Raw genomic sequence first — 21,616 nt, 5'->3', positions numbered from 1 at the left:
CACACGGTAATGTAGAAATGCAGCAGCTAGTTAAATGTAGTGTCACTCACCTTGTCATAGCGCAGGGCCTGAACAATCTGAGGAATGTAGAACAGGATGGCATCCTAGAAATTGAGATAGATTAGTGACGGTATAGAGCGTGCGTGTGTGTTTCGTACCAGAGGAAAGGACCGTAGTGTGTGTGTGTATGAAGTGTGTGTCGTACCAGAGGAAACGTCCATAGTGTGTGTGTGTTTCGTACCAGAGGAAAGGACCGTAGTGTGTGTGTGTGTGTATGAAGTGTGTGTCGTACTAGAGGAAACGTCCATAGTGTGTGTGTGTTTCGTACCAGAGGAAAGGACCGTAGTGTGTGTGTGTATGAAGTGTGTGTCGTACCAGAGGAAACGTCCATAGTGTGTGTGTGTTTCGTACCAGAGGAAAGGACCTTAGTGTGTGTGTGTGTATGAAGTGTGTTTCGTATCAGAGGAAACGTCCATAGTGTGTGTGTGTTTCGTACCAGAGGAAAGGACCGTAGTGTGTGTGTGTGTATGAAGTGTGTTTCGTACCAGAGGAAACGTCCATAGTGTGTGTGTGTTTCGTACCAGAGGAAACATCCATAGTGTGTGTGTGTGTGTGTATGAAGTGTGTGTCGTACCGGAGGAAAGGACCGTAGTACTTTGACCCCATACTGAGCAGTAAGGGGGTGCGGGGGGTACATGGAAGAGAAGTAGGACAGGCCGGTGGGAGGGTCAGCAGGAGCCCAACACAGGATATGACTCAGCTCTGGAGAATCTGCATCAATGGTGTGCCATGTCACCAGGAACTGGAAAACAAATACATTTGGGTAAATTGACAAAGAACTTTCAAATTAGAAACACCATCACTTCTAATCCTAAACTGTTTGGCTCCGACATAAAAAACATGTCTTTCATAAAAACCTATTTGAGGTGTCATAAGCATTGGCCACTCCTGTGTTGCAGATGACCTGTAGATCAACAGTGACTCACCTTGACAGCCTCAGGTACGTCGCTGACAGCTCCAGGGTCCAGCCTTACCAGCCGGGTCACCTCAGCCACGATCACATCGTTCTTAAACCTGAACATTCAGACACGAGAGGGTTAACCCAAATGCCGTTCTTAAACCTGAACATTCAGACACGAGAGGGTTAACCCAAATGCCGTTCTTAAACATGACAACAAAAGTTAGAGGTGGAATGAATCCAAAGCTTTTCCCAAAGACATCCTAACCAGGGTGTGTGTGTGTACCTGGCAGGTAGCTGCATCGCCAGGTAAGGAGATATACCCCAGGCCAGGTTGACGTTGTCTTTCCACTGTTTCTCACTGAGGCTGATGTACTTGGACCTCCAGTTGGCGATGCTGGTCTCCACGGACTGTTCTGTAGCGATGGCCAACTCCTGGGTGCACAGAGGGTTGTACCAGGTAGTCAACCGCTCAATCTCACTGGCCTAGAGAAGTGGGGCGAGAGAGAAAGCACATCAGTCCTAGCAACAAAATGTAATTGAATAGCCTGGAAGGAGAGTCAATGGTAATGTCTTTGTCAAGGTCTCCAGAATGTCACCAGTAAGGCCAGCAGCAGGGTCCGACGCTTCATGTAGTACTTATGGAGCTGAGTCCCTCTGTTACTCTTCTTAGACATGCCTGGGGACAGGAAGGACATGGTCAGATCTCAGGGTGTGTGTGTGTGAGCGCATTGCGTCTGTCTGTGGGCGTGTGTGTTGTGTTACCTGACTTTTTGGAGGCGGTGGACATGCCAGAGGACAGAGGGTAGGTGTTGATCCAGCCACTCTGGCCACTCTGCTGGGAGCGGGAGTCATGAGACATGGTGCTCCTGGGCTCCTGGGCCGTCATCACTGACAAACTGTTCAACGACGGGTCCTGGTTGTCTACACACCCACGGACAGACAGACACAGGAACACACACACACACAGGGACACTCAGCAGGCTGACACACACACTCCCTGCCTCTTTCTATCCCTCATTATTTGGGCCCTGAGATTTTCCTGACTCTGATCTAATCAGGAAAAATTCTGGTCCTTCATTTAACTTTATCCATTATCTCTTTCCACCTCTTTCTGCAATTATGTCTGTCAGTCTAACTCTGAATTGCTTCACATTCTCTCTCTGCATTCATCAAAATAAACACTGGCATGCATCTCTCTCCATATCGCTTAATGCATTCATTCAAGTCTAGATCAACACTGGCAGGCATCACTTTCTTTCTTTCTCTCAATGCATTGATTTATTCTAAATTGAGACCGACATGCATCAGCATCCATATGAAAAGATACTGTGAACCAGAGGAAAATATAAATGAGGTCGCGAGCATCGTCTCAGCAGTCGATGGAGGGGGAGTAAACCTGCGGTATAGTGAGCTTTATAGTGTAAAAGCCCGGTCTGATATGAGATGGCCATGCGTTGTTCCCACAGGTGGTGGTAGAATTTACCCATAACCGCTGATACAGGATCAGGGGTTATTACACCCACCTAATGGTAAATAGTTACCATTGACGTTAGAGTAATCTGATCCTAGATCTGTGGTTAGTGCTAGTTTCTACCTGGTGCGATCCGATGAGTTATGAGTGAGATCATGTTGTTCTCGGGGACGCCAGGGACAGAGGAGTAAGAAAGGTGTGGGTTGTCAATTAGAAAAACCTTGCATTTCTCAATTTGTGTTTTGTTTTTGCTGACAAATCAAGCTGAGGGGGCGGATCGGCATGATGTGTAGAATAATAATAAATCTTGCGTTTTATCACAAGTGGCAGATCTGCACCAAGCTCCACAGCAGCTATAGATGGATATATTGAAATGGACACACACACAGAGCGAGCGAGAGAGCCCCACACACACACACACACAGAGCGAGCCCCACACACACACACACACACACACAGAGCGAGCCCCACACACACACACACACACAGAGCGAGCCCCACACACACACACAGAGCGAGCCCCACACACACACAGAGCGAGCCCCACACACACACACACACACACACACACACACACACACACACAGAGCGAGCCCCACACACACACACAGAGCGAGCGAGAGAGCCCCACACACACACAGAGCGAGCGAGCCCCACACACACACACACACACAGAGCGAGCGAGCCCCACACACACACAGAGCGAGCGAGCGAGCCCCACACACACACAGAGCGAGCGAGCCCCACACACACACAGAGCGAGCGAGCGAGCCCCACACACACAGAGCGAAAGAGCCCCACACACACACACAGAGCGAGCGAGCCCCACACACACACACAGAGCGAGCGAGAGAGCCCCACACACACACACACAGAGCGAGCCCCACACACACACAGCCAGCGAGCCCCACACACACAGAGCGAGCCCCACACACACAGAGCGAGCCCCACACACACACAGCGAGCGAGCCACACACACACACACACAGCTAGCGAGAGAGCCACACACACAGCTAGCGAGAGAGCCACACACACACAGCGAGCGAGCCACACACACACACAGCGAGAGAGCCACACACACAGCGAGCGAGAGAGCCACACACACAGCGAGCGAGAGAGCCACACACACATACACACACACAGCGAGCGAGAGAGCCACACACACATACACACACAGCGAGCGAGCCACACACACATACACACACAGCGAGCGAGAGAGCCACACACACACACACAGCGAGCGAGAGAGCCACACACACACACACACACACAGAGCGAGCGAGCGAGCCCCACACACACACACACACACAGAGCGAGCGAGAGAGCCCCACACACACACAGAGCGAGCGAGAGAGCCCCACACACACAGAGCGAGCGAGCCCCACACACACACACAGAGCGAGCGAGCGAGCCCCACACACACACACACACACACAGAGCGAGCGAGCGAGCCCCACACACACAGAGCGAGCGAGCGAGCGAGCCCCACACACACAGAGCGAGCGAGCGAGCCCCACACACAGAGCGAGCGAGCGAGCCCCACACACACACAGAGCGAGCGAGCGAGCCCCACACACACACAGAGCGAGCGAGCGAGCCCCACACACACAGAGCGAGCCCCACACACACACAGCCAGCGAGCCCCCCACACACACAGCGAGCGAGCCACACACACACACAGCGAGCGAGCCACACACACACAGCGAGCGAGCCACACACACAGCGAGCGAGAGAGCCACACACACAGCGAGCCACACACACAGCGAGAGAGCCACACACACAGCGAGCCACACACACAGCGAGCGAGCCACACACACACAGCGAGCGAGAGAGCCACACACACACAAAGCGAGCGAGAGAGCCACACACACACACAGCGAGCGAGAGAGCCACACACACAGCGAGCGAGCCACACACACAGCGAGCGAGCGAGCCACACACACAGCGAGCGAGAGCCACACACACAGCGAGCGAGAGAGCCACACACACAGCGAGCGAGAGAGCCACACACACAGCGAGCGAGAGAGCCACACACACACACACACACACAGCGAGCGAGCCACACACACAGCGAGCGAGAGAGCCACACACACACACACACACACACAGCGAGCCACACACACACACACACAGCGAGCGAGAGCCACACACAGCGAGCGAGCCACACACACACACACACACAGCGAGCGAGCCACACACACAGCGAGCGAGAGAGCCACACACACACACAGCGAGCGAGAGAGCCACACACACACACACACACAGCGAGCGAGAGAGCCACACACACAGCGGGCGAGAGAGCCACACACACACACACAGCGAGCCACACACAGCGAGCGAGCCACACACACACACACACACACACAGCGAGCGAGAGAGCCACACACACACACACACACAGCGAGCGAGAGAGCCACACACACACACACACACAGCGAGCGAGAGAGCCACACACACACACACACAGCGAGCGAGAGAGCCACACACACACACACACAGCGAGCGAGCCACACACACACACACAGCGAGCGAGCCACACACACACACACAGCGAGCGAGAGAGCCACACACACACACACACACAGCGAGCGAGAGAGCCACACACACACACACACACACACACACAGTGAGCGAGAGAGCCACACACACACACACACACACAGTGAGCGAGCCACACACACACACACAGCGAGTGAGAGAGCCACACACACAGCGAGTGAGAGAGCCACACACACAGAGAGAGAAAGACGGGGAAAAAAGGAGAAAGAGATTCTACAGACTACGCAGATGTATTGATCCATCAGCAGCGTAAAGAGAGCCTGTTGAGGCATCAGATCTGACCTGTGTAAAAACGTATTCCTGTAGTCTTGTAGTGCGGTGGTTATATCAGCCAGCCCCACCGCTGTAGGCTTACTTAGCATCGATATCGGAGAAGTGCTGGACACAATTAACGATCCCAATATCCCGGGAGACAAGGTGCTGAGGGTGGGCACGGCGCCTAGCTCACCGGGAGGAACCAGCTGGCACGCCGCCAGGTACTTCTTGTCTGACAGGATGCTGGCGTAGAAACGGATCATGAAGCTGATGTCCTCACGCAGACGCTTGTCCCCCTGGGTAGGGAACTTAGGGGGGGCACTAGAGGGGGGGAGGATAAACTGATTTAAAAGATGCCGATTTAGAGAGGGAAAGTTATGTCCCACGTTAGTAGTGAGTTGGACTGTGGAGTAGAACTTGTGTGTGTGTGTGTGTGTGTGTGTGTGTGTGTGTGTGTACCTGAAGTAGTCAAAGGCGGTGGAGTAGATCTTCTCTCGGAGGACATTCCTGATGGTGGCGTTGGTGACTACGTCAGAATGGAGCAGTGCTAGACCCAGAGTAAGGAGCCTACATACACACACACACACACAATGATTGCATCAATGAGAGGCTCATTTGTTCTGAATCAGAAACTGGATCTAGTGTGTGTGAGAGAGAGGACCTGAAGCGGGGTCCGATGGCGGCTACGTGGCGGTTGAGGCTGCTTTTGGCTCCGCCCACGTTGAGGGAGAGCGAGCGTTGTAATAGGCTGCCGAATATCTCCACCTGGTCTTCACTGGAATATTTAGCTATCTCAAACCTCTGGACCAAGAACTGGAGGGGGAGAGAGAGAGAGGGGGTGGAGAGAGAGAGAGAGGGGGGAGAGAGAGAGAGAGAGGGGGGAAGAGAGAGAGAGGGGGGAGAGAGAGAGAGAGGGGGGAGAGAGAGAGAGAGGGGGGAGAGAGAGAGAGAGGGGGGGAGAGAGATGTCCTTGAATTACAAGGGAGAGAAAGCACAAAGCCATTTATGCAGTAAAGACCTCTAACTCTAATGTTTTAACCAAAATGTAAAAAATGGACTAAAGCTGCCAGACAGGACACACACACCTCTATCCAAATGCAGTGAGGTGTGACGGCGGGGGGGCAAGGGACAGGCTGACTCTCCTCTGAGGCTGCTAGGGGATCAGCCTCCACCTGCGCATCAGAGAACAAGCCCATCTTCAGCTCCACTGTCATCTGCCACGCCCCCGCCATCTCACGCATGAACTGCAGAGAGGGGGGTGGGAGAGAGCGAGAAAGATGCCCAAGTTAGTGTGGGGTTGAATGCCGGTCCTACACATATACACAATGGTACTTGAACTGAGGTAATAGGATGTCTCCAGATTCTCACCGGGACCTCTACTCCTGTGCGAGCAGCCAGCAGCCACTCCCAGCAGGCGATAGCCGTCTCCATGCCGTGTTCTGTAAACATCTTCAGAGGAGACCAACACAGGTGGTGCAGCAGCTGAGGATCACATTCTACACCCCCCCAGAGAGAACACAGAAGACTTCAGTAGGACAGGTGACAGAGAGCTACAACACAGAGAAGACTTCAGTAGAACAGGTTTAAGGGCTACAGCAGAGAAGACTTCAGTAGAACAGGTTTAAGGGCTACAGCAGAGAAGACTTCAGTAGAACAAGTTTAAGGGCTACAGCAGAGAAGACTTCAGTAGAACAAGTTTAAGGGCTACAGCAGAGAAGACTTCAATAGAACAGGTTTAAGGTCTACAGCAGAGAAGACTTCAGTAGAACAGGTTTAAGGGCTACAGCAGAGAAGACTTCAGTAGAACAGGTTTAAGGGCTACAGCAGAGAAGACTTCAGTAGAACAGGTTTAAGGTCTACAGCAGAGAAGACTTCAATAGAACAGGTTTAAGGGCTACAGCAGAGAAGACTTCAGTAGAACAGGTTTAAGGGCTACAACAGAGAAGACTTCAGTAGAACAGGTTTAAGGGCTACAACAGAGAAGACTTCAGTAGAACAGGTTTAAGGGCTACAGCAGAGAAGACTTCAATAGAACAGGTTTAAGGTCTACAGCAGAGAAGACTTCAATAGAACAGGTTTAAGGGCTACAGCAGAGAAGACTTCAATAGAACAGGTTTAAGGGCTACAACAGAGAAGACTTCAGTAGAACAGGTTTAAGGGCTACAGAGCAGAGAAGACTTCAATAGAACAGGTTTAAGGGCTACAGCAGAGAAGACTTCAGTAGAACAGGTTTAAGGGCTACAGCAGAGAAGACTTCAGTAGAACAGGTTTAAGCAGAGAAGACTTCAGTAGAACAGGTTTAAGGGCTACAACAGAGAAGACTTCAGTAGAACAGGTTTAAGGGCTACAGCAGAGAAGACTTCAATAGAACAGGTTTAAGGGCTACAGCAGAGAAGACTTCAATAGAACAGGTTTAAGGGCTACAACAGAGAAGACTTCAGTAGAACAGGTTTAAGGGCTACAGCAGAGAAGACTTCAATAGAACAGGTTTAAGGGCTACAGTGTCAGCTTGCCTAAACAAAGGGGTTAATACTTACGCAACAACTATAGATTTCATTTTTTTCATTTGTATAAAAAAAATTGTGTAGAATTTTCTTTTCCCTTTGACATTATGGAGCATTTTGTGTAGATCAATAACAAAAAACATTAAATGTATTTCAATCCCACTTTGTAACGGAACAAAATCTAAATGGGGCGTGAATACTTATGATGCATCCCAACAACGGGCTATTTGGTACATTCATTCCATTCCAAATCAAAGTCTTCACTTTCAACACGCACACACCTTTAGTGCTGATGAGCAGTGCTGCCAGTTTGAACATGTTCTCAGTGAAGGCCTCAGGGTTCTGGGCTTCTAGAGCCTCTGTCGTCTGTCTGACCATCAGCCTGGACAGGTCTGACTGGCTACGCACTGCCTTACTGAAATGGATCATACCTGCCACCTGGAGGGAGAGAGCGCACACACACACACACACACACACACACACACACACACACACACACACACACACACACACACACACACACACACACACACACACACACACACACACACAATATTGTTCTGTTGAATAAGGAGAACTATGATAAAGTGTATAAAGGAGAAGTGAGTAGAGACCTGTAGCAGTGTCTCTCTGTACCTCTCCGGCATAGCGGGAGTCCTGTCTAGACCTGTAGCAGTGTCTCTCTGTACCTCTCCGGCATAGCGGGAGTCCTGTCTAGTCCTGTAGCAGAGTCTCTCTGTACCTCTCCGGCATAGCGGGAGTCCTGTCTAGACCTGTAGCAGTGTCTCTCTGTACCTCTCCGACATAGCGGGAGTCCTGTCTAGACCTGTAGCAGTGTCTCTCTGTACCTCTCCGGCATAGCGGGAGTCCTGTCTAGACCTGTAGCAGTGTCTCTCTGTACCTCTCCGGCATAGCGGGAGTCCTGTCTAGACCTGTAGCAGTGTCTCTCTGTACCTCTCCGGCATAGCGGGAGTCCTGTCTAGACCTGTAGCAGTGTCTCTCTGTACCTCTCCGACATAGCGGGAGTCCTGTCTAGACCTGTAGCAGTGTCTCTCTGTACCTCTCCGACATAGCGGGAGTCCTGTCTAGTCCTGTAGCAGTGTCTCTCTGTACCTCTCCGGCATAGCGGGAGTCCTGTCTAGTCCTGTAGCAGTGTCTCTCTGTACCTCTCCGACATAGCGGGAGTCCTGTCTAGACCTGTAGCAGTGTCTCTCTGTACCTCTCCGGCATAGCGGGAGTCCTGTCTAGTCCTGTAGCAGTGTCTCTCTGTACCTCTCCGGCATAGCGGGAGTCCTGTCTAGTCCTGTAGCAGTGTCTCTCTGTACCTCTCCGGCATAGCGGGAGTCCTGTCTAGACCTGTAGCAGTGTCTCTCTGTACCTCTCCAACATAGCGGGAGTCCTGTCTAGTCCTGTAGCAGTGTCTCTCTGTACCTCTCCGACATAGCGGGAGTCCTGTCTAGACCTGTAGCAGTGTCTCTCTGTACCTCTCCGACATAGCGGGAGTCCTGTCTAGACCTGTAGCAGTGTCTCTCTGTACCTCTCCGGCATAGCGGGAGTCCTGTCTAGACCTGTAGCAGTGTCTCTCTGTACCTCTCCGGCATAGCGGGAGTCCTGTCTAGACCTGTAGCAGTGTCTCTCTGTACCTCTCCGGCATAGCGGGAGTCCTGTCTAGACCTGTAGCAGTGTCTCTCTGTACCTCTCCGGCATAGCGGGAGTCCTGTCTAGACCTGTAGCAGTGTCTCTCTGTACCTCTCCGGCATAGCGGGGGTCCTGTCTAGACCTGTAGCAGTGTCTCTCTGTACCTCTCCGACATAGCGGGAGTCCTGTCTAGTCCTGTAGCAGTGTCTCTCTGTACCTCTCCGACATAGCGGGAGTCCTGTCTAGACCTGTAGCAGTGTCTCTCTGTACCTCTCCGGCATAGCGGGAGTCCTGTCTAGTCCTGTAGCAGTGTCTCTCTGTACCTCTCCGGCATAGCGGGAGTCCTGTCTAGTCCTGTAGCAGTGTCTCTCTGTACCTCTCCGGCATAGCGGGAGTCCTGTCTAGACCTGTAGCAGTGTCTCTCTGTACCTCTCCGACATAGCGGGAGTCCTGTCTAGTCCTGTAGCAGTGTCTCTCTGTACCTCTCCGACATAGCGGGAGTCCTGTCTAGACCTGTAGCAGTGTCTCTCTGTACCTCTCCGACATAGCGGGAGTCCTGTCTAGACCTGTAGCAGTGTCTCTCTGTACCTCTCCGGCATAGCGGGAGTCCTGTCTAGACCTGTAGCAGTGTCTCTCTGTACCTCTCCGGCATAGCGGGAGTCCTGTCTAGACCTGTAGCAGTGTCTCTCTGTACCTCTCCGGCATAGCGGGAGTCCTGTCTAGACCTGTAGCAGTGTCTCTCTGTACCTCTCCGGCATAGCGGGAGTCCTGTCTAGTCCTGTAGCAGTGTCTCTCTGTACCTCTCCGGCATAGCGGGAGTCCTGTCTAGTCCTGTAGCAGTGTCTCTCTGTACCTCTCCGACATAGCGGGAGTCCTGTCTAGACCTGTAGCAGTGTCTCTCTGTACCTCTCCGGCATAGCGGGAGTCCTGTCTAGACCTGTAGCAGTGTCTCTCTGTACCTCTCCGGCATAGCGGGAGTCCTGTCTAGACCTGTAGCAGTTGCTCTCTGTACCTCTCCGACATAGCGGGAGTCCTGTCTAGACCTGTAGCAGTGTCTCTCTGTACCTCTCCGACATAGCGGGAGTCCTGTCTAGACCTGTAGCAGTGTCTCTCTGTACCTCTCCGGCATAGCGGGAGTCCTGTCTAGACCTGTAGCAGTTGCTCTCTGTACCTCTCCGACATAGCGGGAGTCCTGTCTAGACCTGTAGCAGTGTCTCTCTGTACCTCTCCGACATAGCGGGAGTCCTGTCTAGACCTGTAGCAGTGTCTCTCTGTACCTCTCCGGCATAGCGGGAGTCCTGTCTAGACCTGTAGCAGTTGCTCTCTGTACCTCTCCGACATAGCGGGAGTCCTGTCTAGACCTGTAGCAGTGTCTCTCTGTACCTCTCCGACATAGCGGGAGTCCTGTCTAGACCTGTAGCAGTGTCTCTCTGTACCTCTCCGGCATAGCGGTTTCTCAGGTTGAGTGAAGCCATGAAGTTGGAGTAGTCCTTCTTCACACAGGCTGGCCTTTCTGTCAGCTGGGTGATCTAGAGCGGATGACGGAACTTGTTAAGTATGTGTGTGTAATTGCGTGTGTGTGTGTGTGTGTGTGTGTGTCTGTCTCCTCACCCCTAGTGTAGTGCTCTGTCTGTTGTAGCCAGCGAAGTGCAGGATGCTCTCTGTAGCCATGGCCAGGCCAGTGTGCTGGGACAGACCGGACACCCAGTTCTGATGCTTGTTTAGGTACTCCTGGAGAACAGGGAGAAAACATACAAAACAGGGGATAGGAGAAGATTCATCTCAAACTTTGAGTCCCTCAAAAAGGCAATCAAGAAGCTCTTGTTAGTCGTCTACTTGAAAAATGATTTGGCAGAACAACTGCAACACGTTGTCATAAAGATGGGTAAGCTGACAACGTCATGAAAACGATGCGCACGCTTCAATGAGGCAGAAGTCCGTTAGTTGCTGTGATTCCTAATGGAGAGATACCTAATGGAGAGATACCTAATGGAGAGATACCTGAGATACAATGACAAGCTGCTGCCATGTCTTGAGGTGTTTTAACTGATCTCATGTCAATGCTAATATGGCTCAAATTCGCTAGCTAACCAACTGTAACGACGTTTGAGAGACAAGTGCTCATTGTGCAAATATATTTATGTTTTTAATAAACATGGAGGAAATATAGTTGACATGTTGTCAACAATCCAAGCCAACCCTGTCTGTTTTGCACAATAGTTGCACACGCATCGGTTGTGGTGCTAAACAACCAATCCGTCTATGCTTTTCCTTTACGAAATGCGGTGTGTGTGTGTGTCTCTCACCTGTAGGTGTGACTTGGTGACAGAGGGGGCCCACTTCATGGCCTCCTTCAGGATCTCCCCGCAGCGAGCAGCAAAGTCCTTCACTATGCTCTACAACCACAGAGAAACATAGACCATTATTTAGAAAACACACACACGTATCACACACACACATTCCTACCTCTCTGGCCTCGTATGTGTCCGGCACAGTGATCCTGTAGGGGGTATCTGGGATGTCATAGTAAGGCTGGTCCTTATGGATGTCCTGCAAACAAGGTAGGAGCACGACACATCAGAACACACTGTCTAATAACCCCTTTCAGGACCACAGAGAATAACAAGGTAGGAGCACGACACATCAGAACACAATACGCTGTCTAATAACCCCTTTCAGGACCACAGAGAATAACAATAACAAGGTAGGAGCACGACACATCAGAACACAATACGCTGTCTAATAACCCCTTTCAGGACCACAGAGAATAACAATAACAAGGTAGGAGCACGACACATCAGAACACAATACGCTGTCTAATAACCCCTTTCAGGACCACAGAGAATAACAATAACAAGGTAGGAGCACGACACATCAGAACACAATACGCTGTCTAATAACCCCTTTCAGGACCACAGAGAATAACAATAACAAGGTAGGAGCACGACACATCAGAACACAATACGCTGTCTAATAACCCCTTTCAGGACCACAGAGAATAACAATAACAAGGTAGGAGCACGACACATCAGAACACAATACGCTGTCTAATAACCCCTTTCAGGACCACAGAGAATAACAAGGTAGGAGCACGACACATCAGAACACAATACACTGTCTAATAACCCCTTTCAGGACCACAGAGAATAACAAGGTAGGAGCACGAGGAACACAATAGGTCTAATAACCCCTTTCAGGACCACAGAGAATAACAATAACAAGGTACATCAGAACACAATACGCTGTCTAATAACCCCTTTCAGGACCACAGAGAATAACAAGGTAGGAGCACGACACATCAGAACACAATACGCTGTCTAATAACCCCTTTCAGGACCACAGAGAATAACAATAACAAGGTAGGAGCACGACACATCAGAACACAATACGCTGTCTAATAACCCCTTTCAGGACCACAGAGAATAACAATAACAAGGTAGGAGCACGACACATCAGAACACAATACGCTGTCTAATAACCCCTTTCAGGACCACAGAGAATAACAAGGTAGGAGCACGACACATCAGAACACAATACGCTGTCTAATAACCCCTTTCAGGACCACAGAGAATAACAATAACAAGGTAGGAGCACGACACATCAGAACACAATACGCTGTCTAATAACCCCTTTCAGGACCACAGAGAATAACAATAACAAGGTAGGAGCACGACACATCAGAACACAATACGCTGTCTAATAACCCCTTTCAGGACCACAGAGAATAACAATAACAAGGTAGGAGCACGACACATCAGAACACAATACGCTGTCTAATAACCCCTTTCAGGACCACAGAGAATAACAATAACAAGGTAGGAGCACGACACATCAGAACACAATACGCTGTCTAATAACCCCTTTCAGGACCACAGAGAATAACAATAACAAGGTAGGAGCACGACACATCAGAACACAATACGCTGTCTAATAACCCCTTTCAGGACCACAGAGAATAACAATAACAAGGTAGGAGCACGACACATCAGAACACAATACGCTGTCTAATAACCCCTTTCAGGACCACAGAGAATAACAATAACAAGGTAGGAGCACGACACATCAGAACACAATACGCTGTCTAATAACCCCTTTCAGGACCACAGAGAATAACAAGGTAGGAGCACGACACATCAGAACACAATACACTGTCTAATAACCCCTTTCAGGACCACAGAGAATAACAAGGTAGGAGCACGACACATCAGAACACAATACGCTGTCTAATAACCCCTTTCAGGACCACAGAGAATAACAATAACAAGGTAGGAGCACGACACATCAGAACACAATACGCTGTCTAATAACCCCTTTCAGGACCACAGAGAATAACAATAACAAGGTAGGAGCACGACACATCAGAACACAATACGCTGTCTAATAACCCCTTTCAGGACCACAGAGAATAACAATAACAAGGTAGGAGCACGACACATCAGAACACAATACGCTGTCTAATAACCCCTTTCAGGACCACAGAGAATAACAATAACAAGGTAGGAGCACGACACATCAGAACACAATACGCTGTCTAATAACCCCTTTCAGGACCACAGAGAATAACAATAACAAGGTAGGAGCACGACACATCAGAACACAATACGCTGTCTAATAACCCCTTTCAGGACCACAGAGAATAACAAGGTAGGAGCACGACACATCAGAACACAATACACTGTCTAATAACCCCTTTCAGGACCACAGAGAATAACAAGGTAGGAGCACGACACATCAGAACACAATACGCTGTCTAATAACCCCTTTCAGGACCACAGAGAATAACAAGGTAGGAGCACGACACATCAGAACACAATACACTGTCTAATAACCCCTTTCAGGACCACAGAGAATAACAAGGTAGGAGCACGACACATCAGAACACAATACACTGTCTAATAACCCCTTTCAGGACCACAGAGAATAACAATAACAAGGTAGGAGCACGACACATCAGAACACAATACGCTGTCTAATAACCCCTTTCAGGACCACAGAGAATAACAATAACAAGGTAGGAGCACGACACATCAGAACACAATACGCTGTCTAATAACCCCTTTCAGGACCACAGAGAATAACAATAACAAGGTAGGAGCACGACACATCAGAACACAATACGCTGTCTAATAACCCCTTTCAGGACCACAGAGAATAACAATAACAAGGTAGGAGCACGACACATCAGAACACAATACGCTGTCTAATAACCCCTTTCAGGACCACAGAGAATAACAATAACAAGGTAGGAGCACGACACATCAGAACACAATACGCTGTCTAATAACCCCTTTCAGGACCACAGAGAGTAACAATAACAAGGTAGGAGCACGACACATCAGAACACAATATGTTGTCTAATAACCCCTTTCAGGACCACAGAGAATAACAATAACAAGGTAGGAGCACGACACATCAGAACACAATACGCTGTCTAATAACCCCTTTCAGGACCACAGAGAGTAACAATAACAAGGTAGGAGCACGACACATCAGAATATGTTGTCTAATAACCCCTTTCAGGACCACAGAGAATAACAATAACAAGGTAGGAGCACGACACATCAAAATATGTTGTCTAATAACCCCTTTCAGGACCACAGAGAATAACAATAGCAGGTGGTTATGACAAAGAAAGTGTGTGAGTCCGTACTGCACTGAGGGAAAGGGAGAGAGTCTGCAGGATGTCCAGCATCGTCTTCAGTACACGGCCACTCCACAGCAGGTGAGGGAACGTTTCGGCCAGACCTGACAGGTATTTGTCGGCCACCCTACGGATCCTCTTGTGGACGTGGTTGAAGTTGACCAATAGGAACTGAGCGTGGCGCTCCAACTCCTCCTCATGGGCTTTAGTCTTCGGCTGGGGAGAGAAACAGAGACAGCACTCAGGCAGCCAATCATTGTAGAGGACACGCTCAACAGAAGGTAGTTTGCTCTCGACTTCTCCTAGAGACCCAGTTTCTCTGTTTTGACCGATGACCTTTACCTTCTCAGCCATCATGTGTAGGAAGACCTCAAACACCTTGTCCCCCACCGCTATCACACACTGCATCATACCTGGACACAGACAAAAAGAGACACTCTCACTGTATACCGCGTGAAATATGCGCACAGCACCTGTCTACCACGTGTGTAATGCAGCTCACCAGACTTGTCCTTCTGGATGGCTCTGTCCTCAAAGTAGCGGAACATCACCTGGAAACGGTCAGAGTCCAGAGCGCGCAGCATCCTGGTGAGAGAAGAGAAGCGGTCAGAGTCCAGAGCGCGCAGCATCCTGGTGAGAGAAGAGAAGCGGTCAGAGTCCAGAACGCGCAGCATCCTGGTGAGAGAAGAGAAACGGTCAGGGTCCAGAACGCGCAGCATCCTGGTGAGAGAAGAGAAACGGTCAGAGTCCAGAACGCGCAGCATCCTGGTGAGAGAAGAGAAACGGTCAGAGTCCAGAACGCACAGCATCCTGGTGAGAGAAGAAATTAATTGGCAAGGAGGCAGGATATGAATGACTGGGAGATTTAACTAACTAACCTCAACTGCTACACTCCAGACCAGGCCTCTCCAACTGCTACACTCCAGACCAGGCCTCGCCAACTGCTACACTCCAGACCAGGCCTCTCCAACTGCTACACTCCAGACCAGGCCTCTCCAACTGCTACACTCCAGACCAGGCCTCTCCAACTGCTACACTCCAGACCAGGCCTCTCCAACTGCTACACTCCAGACCAGGCCTCTCCAACTGCTACACTCCAGACCAGGCCTCTCCAACTGCTACACTCCAGACCAGGCCTCTCCAACTGCTACACTCCAGACCAGGCCTCTCCCACTGCTACACACCAGACCAGGCCTCTCCAACTGCTACACTCCAGACCAGGCCTCTCCAACTGCTACACTCCAGACCAGGCCTCTCCCACTGCTACACACCAGACCAGGCCTCTCCCACTGCTACACACCAGACCAGGCCTCTCCAACTGCTACACTCTAGACCAGGCCTCTCCAACTGCTACACTCCAGACCAGGCCTCTCCAACTGCTACACTCCAGACCAGGCCTCTCCAACTGCTACACTCCAGACCAGGCCTCTCCAACTGCTACACACCAGACCAGGCCTCTCCAACTGCTACACTCCAGACCAGACCGTTCCTGGAGAGCTGCTGTCCTGTAGGGTTTAGCTCAAAACCTACGCTAGTGCACCTAAATAAGTTGAATTAGGTTAGTTACAACTGGGTTTGGAGCAAAAACCTGCAGCACAGTAGCTGTCCAAGAACAGGGTTGGAGAGAAAACCTGCAGCACAGTAGCTGTCCAAGAACAGGGTTGGAGTGAAAACCTGCAGCACAGTAGCTGTCCAGGAACAGGGTTGGAGTGAAAACCTGCAGCACAGTAGCTCTCTAGGAACAGGGTTGGAGTGAAAACCTGCAGCACAGTAGCTCTCTAGGAACAGGGTTGGAGTGAAAACCTGCAGCACAGTAGCTCTCTAGGAACAGGGTTGGAGTGAAAACCTGCAGCACAGTAGCTCTCTAGGAACAGGGTTGGAGTGAAAACCTGCAGCACAGTAGCTGTCCAGGAACAGGGTTGGAGTGAAAACCTGCAGCACAGTAGCTGTCCAGGAACAGGGTTGGAGTGAAAACCTGCAGCACAGTAGCTCTCTAGGAACAGGGTTGGAGTGAAAACCTGCAGCACAGTAGCTCTCTAGGAACAGGGTTGGAGTGAAAACCTGCAGCACAGTAGCTGTCCAGGAACAGGGTTGGAGTGAAAACCTGCAGCACAGTAGCTGTCCAGGAACAGGGTTGGAGTGAAAACCTGCAGCACAGGAGATCTAAAGGAACAGGGTTGGAGTGAAAACCTGCAGCACAGGAGCTGTCCAGGAACAGGGTTGGAGTGAAAACCTGCAGCACAGTAGCTCTCTAGGAACAGGGTTGGAGTGAAAACCTGCAGCACAGTAGCTCTCTAGGAACAGGGTTGGAGTGAAAACCTGCAGCACAGTAGCTCTCTAGGAACAGGGTTGGAGTGAAAACCTGCAGCACAGTAGCTCTCTAGGAACAGGGTTGGAGTGAAAACCTGCAGCACAGTAGCTGTCCAGGAACAGGGTTGGAGTGAAAACCTGCAGCACAGTAGCTGTCCAGGAACAGGGTTGGAGTGAAAACCTGCAGCACAGTAGCTCTCTAGGAACAGGGTTGGAGTGAAAACCTGCAGCACAGTAGCTCTCTAGGAACAGGGTTGGAGTGAAAACCTGCAGCACAGTAGCTGTCCAGGAACAGGGTTGGAGTGAAAACCTGCAGCACAGTAGCTGTCCAGGAACAGGGTTGGAGTGAAAACCTGCAGCACAGGAGATCTAAAGGAACAGGGTTGGATAGCCCTAGTCGAGCAGGGGTGCATCTCAATAGTCCGAAGTAGTTTCCTTTTCCTTACCTCATGTACTCCAGCCTGTAGACAGACAGTAGGTAGGTAGACATGGCAAAGTCTAGTTTGTTGATGAGAGCAGACACCTCAGGAGGAGGATCTAGCAGGTTTATAATGGTGCTCCTCAGGTCATTCAGCTCCGCCTGAAAACACAACCACCCACCCAGAGAACATCAGTTGTGTGTGTGTGTGTGTATGTCTGTACACACATGTGTTGTGTGGGCATGCATGTGTACCGCTGTGACGGTGTCGTTCTTCAGGGCAGAGTTGTACTGTAGTTCAGAGCGTAGAGGTTCTCCACTGGGGAAGGTGAGGAGGGGAGACTTGGTGGCGATCTCACACACTCCCTCATACCACTCCTCTGGCCACAGACCTGCACAACACACAAAGCCCTTAATAAACCTACAGACTTCTACATAGCAGGATGACTGTTAGCCTGACAACTCACTTCCCTTTTATCTTTCCATCGGATGGGTATCAGTCCACCATTTCAACCATGTTAAATCAATTCTTTATATTGTATTCCAATCCTGGTGGAATATTGTAGTACAAGTTAACATTGTTAAACAGCCACCTGATCCCTCAACAGCGAAACCCATCACCACAGAGTAGAGCCAGAAGTCTCTGAACAGCTTCTGCAGACGAGGCTTTGCTTCCTTGATGGGCGGTAGACGCTTCGTCAGCTACACAGAGAGAGAGGGGGATCTCGATCAATATTAAGTGTATAGATTATATACGGAGTACTGCACAGAGGCACTACTGGACAAACTGTTGAAAGTGAAAAATGTATAGAGGCAACCCACATACCACAGCAATAACAGGAACGAGTACTCCAAGGTTTCCAGCACTGCTCGAAGCCTGCAAATACAAATAATAAACAAATGTCAACAAGAAAAAAAAAAGAGTTAACCTCTAAAGGCCGCGACACACTTCACCCAAACAGAGTGAAGGAGCGTCGTATATGACCCGTTTCCAAATTTGAAACCCACAAAAGTAGGTAGAACTAGGTGTGAAAACGACGTTGCGTTTGCATAGTTTGAATGAAGTGTGTAGGGCCCTTAACACAAGCCTGTTGTCGCTGAACTCTATAGGTCTATCAGAAGTCATGGCTACTGTAAACGGAGTTTACCTTCAGTGCAGGGCCCTTGTCCGAGGCCCTCTCGCTGGCCCTCTTTCCCTCCAGCCCCAGCTGGACAAACAGCTCCAGTAGGTTGACCAGCAACTCATCAACCATCTGCTCTGTTGCCAGGTTGGCAGCTATGTTAGCTAATGCATTGATCACAGCCAGGGAACAGTGTCTGGAACACACAAGATTAACACAGTAGTCTTTAGCAGAGTGGGTCGTGGAGCTGGCTATGGGTAGGGAATTGGGGATAGGGGTAAAGGTGTAGCGGCTAAGGATACCTGTATCCATGGTCCTTGTAGTCCTTGGTGGAGTACACCATGGAGGAGGCCTTCACACTGATTTGCTGGAACAGGTTCCACACCTCCTGGTAGATATATTGCTGTGAGAAGAGAGAGAAACAGATGAGTTTACTAAGAGGTTGATGAGTTTACTGACAGAAGAGAGCGAGAGAGGAGAGTTTACTGAGGGACGAGGTAAAATAATTAAGCGTATACAGGATCAAGTGTGTGTGTGTGTGTGAGACTCACGTTCCCAGTGATGACCATGCATCCCAGCTGATCTATAATGAGTACGTCTAGCTGTGACGGTGGCTGGCAGAACTTCTGCTGTAGGATCTGCAGGATGGGCTCCATGACGCGTGGCGTGTCCCTCAGAGCCACCGCGATGTGACCCAGCGCTCTGATGGTGTGGTCTGGGATCAGATGGGCCTCCCTGGGGGAGAGAGAAACAGTGCGTTGGTCAGAGGGGCTGTCAGTCATTGCCACGGACCTGGGGACTGGTCAGAGCAGCTGTCAATCACTGCGGGAGAGTCTAACTTGCGAGATCACCTGAGGTTTCACTCACTTACATCAACAGTTATTTCTCAGGCGTAATCCAGCCTGTGAATAAGTAAAGTACACGAACTGGTAATATTGGAGGGCTCAGGTATGAAATAATACTTACTTGTCATTCTCCTGAGAGATGTAGAGACGGTTGGACAGGCTGGCCAGGAAAGCCTCCACTATAACACTGTCCATAGTTAGACCTGCCTTCAGACACCTGAGAAGCAGAGAGAGGGGGGAGGGGGCAGAGAGAGAAAGGGAAGACAGAGAAAGAGAGAAGGGAGAGGGAGAAGAAAAGAGATTGCTCCGTTTGGTAACCAATTATGCAAACACAGCTCATATTTCTCTCCTTTTCACATACAATATTTTATCTTTCCTCACCTGCAGATGTTGTCAATGGAGATGTCTCGGAGCTGTTCGTACATGGAGGGCTGGCTCTTCTTATTAGCGTGAGCACTGAACGTAGACTGGGAGTGCTCATTGGTCACATGGATCTTGATCTCGCCAGTCCCTGTGGTGTTCTGGCTGTGGTACTTGTACAGCTTTACAAGGACAGGAGAGGGGACCACCAGGAAGTCTCTGAGAGACGTGGTGACAGAGTGGGCCACCACCGGGAACCGCTCACACAGACGACCCAGACCCTACACACACACACACACACACACATACATATATAGGAAAAATGTGATTAGGTAGGATAATACTGGTATTACAGGGTCTTATCAACACAGTATTGTGAAGACAGATGAAGACATTACAGGCCCAACCTGTAGACAGCAGACGAGCAGGGGAATGTGAGCGATGATAACTTTACTGGACGTCTTGGATTGCAGTTTCTCTGACAGCTTGGTACACAGGTTCTCAGCTCCTGATCAAAACAAAACGCATGAAGAACAGTTAGTTTGGTGTTCAATTCAAATTAACGACCCGATGTTTTTCAACACATGGCAAATGCATTCCAAATTCACGATCTGATATTTTTCAATACATGCGCACGGATGGATAGTACACACACACACAGGTTTGAACACAAACACACTCGTACCCTGCTCCTCAGTGACAGCCCAGACCATGAGGTCGACACAGGCAGCGTTAGCCTGGCAGCGTAGCTTCAGAGGACTCAGTTCACTGTGGAGGTGATCTACATCATGTAGGATCCTCTGCAGCTCTGACTGGCTACTACTGAACTGCTTCAGCACAAAGTCATGAACCTCCTTCACATAGCCTGTATGCAGGTCTGTGAACACCATCAATCCAACATCAATAACATGTTAGTAGCACAGTAATAAACTCTACGGAACTGCTTCAGAATAATCAGGTCATAGCAGAGGGTTTCTGTATATTAGAGATAGTAAAGGTTAAAGTGAGAGAGCAGTGTATTTGTTACCTTTCAGGTTGTACAGCGTGTCTCTGAGCATCTTGAAGATGGTCACATACAGAGGGTCACTGAAGGTCCTATAGTGCAGGTGCATCCCTGGGTTCAACTAGAGGGAGAGAACACAACAAACATGATGTAACATTGAGGAGTACACAGGACAGCGCTTTAATTCAATTATAGGGAAAATTAACCTACCTCCAGAAGTTCCTGCAGGGTGTTATCCAGTGTTTTCAGAAAGGATTCAGAGACAAACTGCTCAACCTGCAAAAGACAAACAGAACACTCAGAAAGGAATTCTGATAAACGATGTTCTACCCATTCTAATTCTATAGTTCTATGCATTCTGATTCTACGTACTGACCATGTTGAGGAGCTGGCGCAGAACGTCCAGAGGGACGTCAAACTCTCCCTGGGCACTGCCCGTAAACAGAGGAGACACAGAGAAACTAGAACTGATGGTGGAGAAGTAATAGTCTGGGTCCACAGCACTACCATCAGGGAGATAGGAGCCTGGA

At 50.0% G+C, this 21,616-nt stretch overlaps 1 protein-coding gene across 2 annotated transcripts in view; it reads right to left on the bottom strand.

Moving 5' to 3' along the window:
• The window catches only part of LOC135548257 (phosphatidylinositol 4-kinase alpha-like), a 36,073-nt gene that overhangs the window by 6,909 nt on the left and 7,548 nt on the right, over nt 1–21,616 (bottom strand). Inside the window, exons 7-39 of one of the 2 annotated variants that reach the window (XM_064977656.1) lie at nt 21,463–21,611; nt 21,297–21,362; nt 21,111–21,207; nt 20,769–20,960; nt 20,491–20,591; nt 20,105–20,364; nt 19,845–19,940; nt 19,430–19,613; nt 19,181–19,281; nt 18,906–19,074; nt 18,584–18,634; nt 18,351–18,459; nt 18,013–18,149; nt 17,786–17,919; nt 15,532–15,659; nt 15,372–15,442; nt 15,039–15,245; nt 11,855–11,938; nt 11,695–11,784; nt 11,000–11,119; nt 10,825–10,917; nt 8,032–8,188; nt 6,615–6,742; nt 6,332–6,490; nt 5,908–6,059; nt 5,706–5,813; nt 5,440–5,567; nt 1,724–1,882; nt 1,558–1,637; nt 1,245–1,444; nt 987–1,074; nt 635–802; nt 51–104 (exon numbers count right to left, since the gene is read on the bottom strand). In XM_064977656.1, the coding sequence (XP_064833728.1) occupies nt 51–104; nt 635–802; nt 987–1,074; nt 1,245–1,444; nt 1,558–1,637; nt 1,724–1,882; nt 5,440–5,567; nt 5,706–5,813; nt 5,908–6,059; nt 6,332–6,490; nt 6,615–6,742; nt 8,032–8,188; nt 10,825–10,917; nt 11,000–11,119; nt 11,695–11,784; nt 11,855–11,938; nt 15,039–15,245; nt 15,372–15,442; nt 15,532–15,659; nt 17,786–17,919; nt 18,013–18,149; nt 18,351–18,459; nt 18,584–18,634; nt 18,906–19,074; nt 19,181–19,281; nt 19,430–19,613; nt 19,845–19,940; nt 20,105–20,364; nt 20,491–20,591; nt 20,769–20,960; nt 21,111–21,207; nt 21,297–21,362; nt 21,463–21,611 (4,220 nt within the window). The remainder of the gene's footprint in view (nt 1–50; nt 105–634; nt 803–986; nt 1,075–1,244; nt 1,445–1,557; nt 1,638–1,723; nt 1,883–5,439; nt 5,568–5,705; nt 5,814–5,907; nt 6,060–6,331; nt 6,491–6,614; nt 6,743–8,031; nt 8,189–10,824; nt 10,918–10,999; nt 11,120–11,694; nt 11,785–11,854; nt 11,939–15,038; nt 15,246–15,371; nt 15,443–15,531; nt 15,660–17,785; nt 17,920–18,012; nt 18,150–18,350; nt 18,460–18,583; nt 18,635–18,905; nt 19,075–19,180; nt 19,282–19,429; nt 19,614–19,844; nt 19,941–20,104; nt 20,365–20,490; nt 20,592–20,768; nt 20,961–21,110; nt 21,208–21,296; nt 21,363–21,462; nt 21,612–21,616) is intronic. The other variant, XM_064977657.1, reaches the window with a different exon arrangement.

This window comes from Oncorhynchus masou, chromosome 11 (assembly GCF_036934945.1).
Source record: "Oncorhynchus masou masou isolate Uvic2021 chromosome 11, UVic_Omas_1.1, whole genome shotgun sequence".
In the NCBI taxonomy this organism is placed as follows: domain Eukaryota; kingdom Metazoa; phylum Chordata; class Actinopteri; order Salmoniformes; family Salmonidae; genus Oncorhynchus; species Oncorhynchus masou.
Note: the sequence above shows the minus strand (reverse complement) of the source record. Positions and strands in the feature narration are given on the sequence as shown.